Genomic DNA, 5624 nt, shown 5'->3' with positions numbered 1-5624 from the left:
ACCTCGGCTGCGTTTTCTTTCCATGACCTTTCCCAGCCCGGCTGAAAACCCACAGCGGCAGGGCGGGGACGCCTGCGCCGTCGGCTATGCCCCGACGTGAGCGGGCCCGGGAAGGAGGAGAGGCGAAGGGTGCGCGGTCAACACGGCCCTGCGGAGCCCCGCCCCCTATGCTAATGAGCGCCGGCCCGCGAGCCCGCCCCTATGCTAATACCCGCCTCTCCCACAAGGCCGCGCGCCGGCGTCGACGCGGCCGGCTCCGGAGCCCTTTGTGAAGGCCGCGGGCGGCGCCGGACCGCGGCACCATGAGCGGCTCGGCCGGGGCGGCTGCGGCGTCCGCCAGCTCCGCGCCACCCGCGCAGGAGGAGGGCATGACGTGGTGGTACCGCTGGCTGTGTCGCTTGTCGGGGGTGCTGGGGGCCGTCTGTGAGTACCCGGCCGGCAGGGGCCGGTCCGCCGCGCATGCGCGCCCCGCAGGCCCCCAGCTGGCCGGGGTCTGCGGGGCGTGGGAGGCCAGCTGGGCGGGGCGGGGCGGGGCCGGCGTCTTGGGTTGCCATGGTTGCGGCCCTGGCCGGGCGCCTCGGTGCCCCACTGGGCTGGCGGTTCCGGGAACCCCGGGAGGGAGCCGGGTCCCCGGGGAGCGCAGCGCCGGCCCCGCACCAGGCCCCTCTGAGGCTGCGGTTAGCGGCGCGCACGTGCGGGCCGCGCGGGTTCCGGACGCGGGGCGCGTGCTCAGCCCGCTCGTTGTGTGCCACCTGTGGCGTGGAGCGCGGGCGGGCGGTGGCTTGCCTGGCCTCTGGACGGGGACCGTCTGTAAGCCGGGCGGGGACGGGTCTGGTCGGGGCAGGAGGCTTCCCGAATGTCCGGGGCGGGGAGCTGCGGGCGGTGGCCTCTGCCCGGGCCCTCGTCGCTGCCCCGGCGCTCAGGCGCTCCCTCCCTCCGAGCCGCCGGACCGTGCAGGACCAGGCTTCCGGGAAGCCGGCCTCTTCCCACACGAGCCCAAGGACGTGAGGAAGGCAGATCTGCCACCGCCGCGGTCCCCAGCCTTTGCGGCACGGGGACCGGTTTCATAGGAGACAGTGTTTCCACGGACAGGGGTGGGGGTGAAGCTCGGGCGGGGATGCCGGTGGACTCCTAACAAGCCACGACCGGTGCTGTGCCGTGGCCCAGGGGTTGGGGACCGTAATGCCACAGACGTGAAATAAAGATCACATGGCTGGCCTCCCAGAGGCAAATATAAATTGTGTGAATGATGTGGGAGGAGAGGGTAGGGTGCAAGGCCTTAGAAAGGGAATGTCTGTTGGGGAAGTCTGCAGGGATTAAACAGAGCCTGCCTGGCACGGCCTGGGGTCTGGGCAGGGCAGACCCCACCAGCTCTCCTGCCAGGAGGGACCTCCTCTCAGGGTCACCTTCGAGTCCCACAGTCTTGCCAGGCGGGTGGACGGCGGAAGGAGGTTCAGACAGCATGGTGCGTGTTAGGAGTGTGCTGTCTGGCAAGGTGTGCCCTCATCCAGAGGCAGAGGTGAGGCCGGCCTGAGTCCCTGTCGCTGCTGTTCAGAGCAAGCACCTGTTCGACTCTGCAGGAGAGACTGGTGGGCTCGAGGTCGGGCCTTAGGGATTAGGGTGGGTGGTGCTGAGGGGTGACGGTGGTCAGTGGCGGAGAAAGGAAAGGTCCTCACTGGCCTGTAGGCCACCACCCTCCCTCCATCTTGGTCAGTGACCCTGCTGACCCCAGGTTAACCCTGGAATCCCACCTAGTCTGTGCTTTTGCAAGGGGGCACCTGTGCCTGCCCCAGGAGTGCACGGTGCTGTGTGGGGGCTGCAGGTAGATGCAGCTTTGGGAGAAGCTAAACTTAGGACATTGCCCCGAATTGTCAGTTTCACCTGCAGATTGGGGACATAGTTATGTGAATACCAAATATTATATACAAGGTAGAATGTAGGTGTTTTAGAGATGCAACAGGAATTCAAACAGGGCCTGGGTCAGGTTGCCCTCCTTTGGAGTGGCAAAGGCCTCCTTTGGCCTTTCCCTTGGGTCCTGAGAGCATCTGGAGGCAGATGATTGCACGGTGACACTCCCCTCACGTGGAAGATGCCAGCATTGAGACCCCTGAGTGGACATCCCAAGTCCTTTGTTGTTAAAGGACGCCTGGCTGGAGTCCTGCTAGGCTGGGCTGAGACCTGGTCCTCCCCCAAGGCTGGCTGTGGGAAGGACAGGGAGGGTGGGCTTGGAGCTGGAAGCGGCCTGCTGACCGCAGCGGGAAGGCAGGCGCTGTCAGGTGAGGCCAGGCACGGCTGACTCGCAGGGAGAAGCCCTGCTGTCCACTGGGCACTGTGCCGGGGCAGACGGTCCCCCGCGGTCTGTGGCTCAGGGGAACCTTGCCGTCTGAAGGCCTGTGTTCCTAAGGATGTGCAGAGGATAGGTGCCACGTTTGAGTCCTGGCTTTTTTTTTTTTTTTTTTTGTTGCCCGGGCTAGAGTGAGTGCCGTGGCATCATCCTAGCTCATAGCAACCTCACACTCCTGGGCTCAAGTGATCCTACTGCCTCAGCCTCCCGAGTAGCTGGGACTACAGGCATGCACCACCATGCCCGGCTAATTTTTTCTGTATATTTTTAGTTGTCCGATTAATTTCTTTCTCTTCTTAGTAGAGACGGGATCTCGGTCTTGCTCAGGCTGGTCTCGAACTCCTGAGCTCAAACAATCCGCCCGCCTCGGCCTCCCACAGTGCTAGGATTACAGGCGTGAGCCACCGCGCCCGGCCTGAGTCCTGGCTTTTAGAAGGAGACCTTGGGGGCACACAGGGCAGTCCCACTGCATCTTGGGCTCACTTCATCCGGTTTCCTCCCGTCGCCTGCTGCCTGCGTAGGGTTACACGGGAAAACGGCAGAATTCCTGGCCCGTGTCAGAGGATCGGGTGCAGAGGAGCTACTGCAAGTTTAATGAGCGGTGGCTGTTGCTGCCTTGCAGGGCGCAGCTTCCCCCACTGCCCCACTGCCGGCTCCCTGGAACTGCCTCCCGGGCCCCTGGGGTTCTTGTGAAGCCGGCTGTAGGCTGCAGGTGCAGGAGGGGGCCGGTGTGGTTGGGACTGGAGGAAGGTCAAGGTGCCACACTTGGGTGTCAGCAAAGCCACCATCTGGGGTAGAAGAGGACACATCATGTCCCTTAGGGCCCTTTGGTATTGCAGCGGCGGGTGGGCTGGGCTGTGGGACTTGCCCACGTACAGAGGGGAAAGCCGCCCAGAAAGATGAAGAGAACGTGCCCAAGGTCACTCTGTCTTACCTGGTTTCTGTCTCTGTTCCAAAATCCAAGCCACGTTTTCCGAGTCAGAGGACTTCTTGTGTGGCCAGCCCTGTGAATGGTGACAAGTGGCACTTACTGAGGACTGAGTACCCTTGTGAGACATTCTCTCTTTATTCCTAACCACCCTTTGGGTGTTGTGCAGCTGGGGTCAGAGGGCCAGCTCCTTTGTGCCTTGGAATGGAGGGAGGGCGAGATGCCCTCGTGGCCTCCCAAGCTCCAAGAGCCACCTGCAGCCTGACCACCACCTTGCTGGGGGCCTGGGGCAAGTCACCTCACGTCTCTTGAGTCTTGTCCTTACCTGTGAGCAGTTATGTGGCCTCGTCTGTCTCAGAAGACAGGGGACCTCTGGGTGCTACGAGAAGAACTGGGTGCTGGGCATCCGAAGGGACGCTCCAGATTTCTCAAGCCACCTCCCTGGGCGGCCTTCCCCGCAGGCCTCTCCCTCCTCCCTGCTCATTCCCGCCCCTGTCTCTTGCTTTCAAGCCTGTGCGGTCTCTGGCCTCTTCAACTGCATCACTATCCACCCTCTGAACATCGCGGCTGGCGTGTGGATGATGTGAGTAGCGCGTGGCTGTCCTGCCTGCGGGGTCCGGGGCGCTGGGTTTCCGGCCGAGGTGTGGGTCTTCTCCTTCGTGCTCCCGCCTTGCCCAGGTTGCCTCCGAGGGGTCAGGGCCAGGAAATGCTGCCCAGGCCTTTATCAGGTGCAGGGCGGAGGCCACAGACGTTGCCTGAGTGTCCACTGAGTCCCATGTGTGGACACCAAGCCCACTGCAATGGGGCCTTTGCCCTCTGGGGGCTCCCAGGGCTGTGGCACGGGAGACTGGCCACTGGGGCTGGCTGAGGGGCAGGTGGGGTGAGCCAGCCAGAGGTGGACGGGAGAGGCGGGTCAGAGTCGGCACGGAACCAGCGGTCAGCACACCCTCGGAGGAGTCCTGGCGCACTCCTGCAGGGGTAGCTCCATCCCACTGGGAGGGCGGGTGGGTGAGGGCAGGCCAGTGCAGCTATGGCCGATGGGAGCCCCTTGAGGTGCGTGGGAGGTGTCTGTGCGCCAAGAATTTGTAGTGTGCTCAGGTGGTGCAGAGGTGGACGAGATGCAGGTCCCACCCTGAGGAACCTCAGGCCAGTAGAGGGACTTGGGGGCTTGCTGTGGTAGGGCCCCAAGGCCTGTGCTGGCCAGAGGCAGCGGGCCAGGGTTCAGGGGTGGAGTCCAAGACTGGCCGGGTCCGTGGGGGAGGGTGGGCCAGCACGAGCCGAGTTGCGTTTGGAGGCCTGGCGTTCCTGCTTGGGGCTTGGGCGGGCTCTTGGGCAGCCCGAGCTTTGTTCCGTTGGTTAAACGGGTAAAGACAGCACCTTCCTCCCAGGCTTGGGGGCAGATGGAAGGGCCTGGTGCGTTTGACCGGCCCAGCGTCAGGTAACTGTTACCCACCCGTAGGCAACACAGAGACTGGCACAGTCGCCTTGAATCACCAGTAGCTGTCCCCAGCCCAACACGGGGCCTGGGCAGAGGGCTTGCTGAGTGCCTTCCTCCCCAGCTCGGGCAGTCAGCCCTCGCGGCTGGACTTGCTGGCTCCGGCTCTCTGCCTTTCCTTGGGGGCAGCCTTCCAGACTGGCGGGCGACACTACTGATTGCCAGCAGAGCCGCTGAGCGCTTGGAGCAACGCCCTGCTGGGGGCTTCTTTCCTCCGTGTCACACAGGAGGGAAGAGGCTAACAGGAAGCGCAAACCCAGGCTCTGTCCCCTGGGAGTGTTCAGCTGAGCTGGGGAGACAGGCCTGTGGGAGCGCCGGGGACAGGCCAGGTGTTCAGCAGAGGCTCTTGGAGGGGAGAAGCAGGCACCCTGGAGCTGGGGCGGCTTCCTGGAGGAGGAGGGGCCGGGGAAGGAGGGTGGCACTCCTCTTGGCTCTGGGGGGCCACCCTCACTCTCCCAGGATCCTCAGTCTCTGCTGTCTCTCGCCCCTCCAGCATGAACGCCTTTGTCCTGCTGCTGTGTGAGGCGCCCTTCTGCTGCCAGTTCGTGGAGTTTGCAAACAAGGCGGCAGAGAAGGCGGACCGGCTGCGCGCGTGGCAGAAGGCTGTCTTCTACTGCGGGTGAGGGGCTGCTGGCGGGGCCTGCGACACAGTTCCCCAAAACCCTGCTGACCGCACGGCCGGAGGGCAGATGAGGGTGTTGGGGAGGGTGGGCGGGGAGCAGGTGCATTCATTGCAGAGTAATCTGATGATAGCTGCTGAAAAGGGTGAGCCAGCAGCTCTGCGTCTGCGTCTGGGAATTTAGCTCCGGCTGTACTGCAGCCATGTGAGTGCAAAGGAACCTGGGCATGAACTGCAG

The 5624-nt window shown here is 63.8% G+C and overlaps 1 protein-coding gene across 1 annotated transcript in view; it reads left to right on the top strand.

Moving 5' to 3' along the window:
• The first annotated feature begins 201 nt into the window (after nucleotides 1-201).
• The window catches only part of CACFD1 (calcium channel flower domain containing 1), a 10603-nt gene continuing 5180 nt past the window's right edge, over nucleotides 202-5624 (top strand). Inside the window, exons 1-3 of the mRNA XM_012664710.1 lie at nucleotides 202-423; nucleotides 3783-3855; nucleotides 5261-5386. Of these exons, the coding sequence (XP_012520164.1) occupies nucleotides 303-423; nucleotides 3783-3855; nucleotides 5261-5386 (320 nt within the window). The 5' untranslated portion in view covers nucleotides 202-302. The remainder of the gene's footprint in view (nucleotides 424-3782; nucleotides 3856-5260; nucleotides 5387-5624) is intronic.

The sequence above is a fragment of the Propithecus coquereli genome, unplaced genomic scaffold (genome assembly GCF_000956105.1).
Source record: "Propithecus coquereli isolate 6110/MARCELLA unplaced genomic scaffold, Pcoq_1.0 Scaffold907, whole genome shotgun sequence".
In the NCBI taxonomy this organism is placed as follows: Eukaryota; Metazoa; Chordata; class Mammalia; order Primates; family Indriidae; genus Propithecus; species Propithecus coquereli.
Note: the sequence above shows the minus strand (reverse complement) of the source record. Positions and strands in the feature narration are given on the sequence as shown.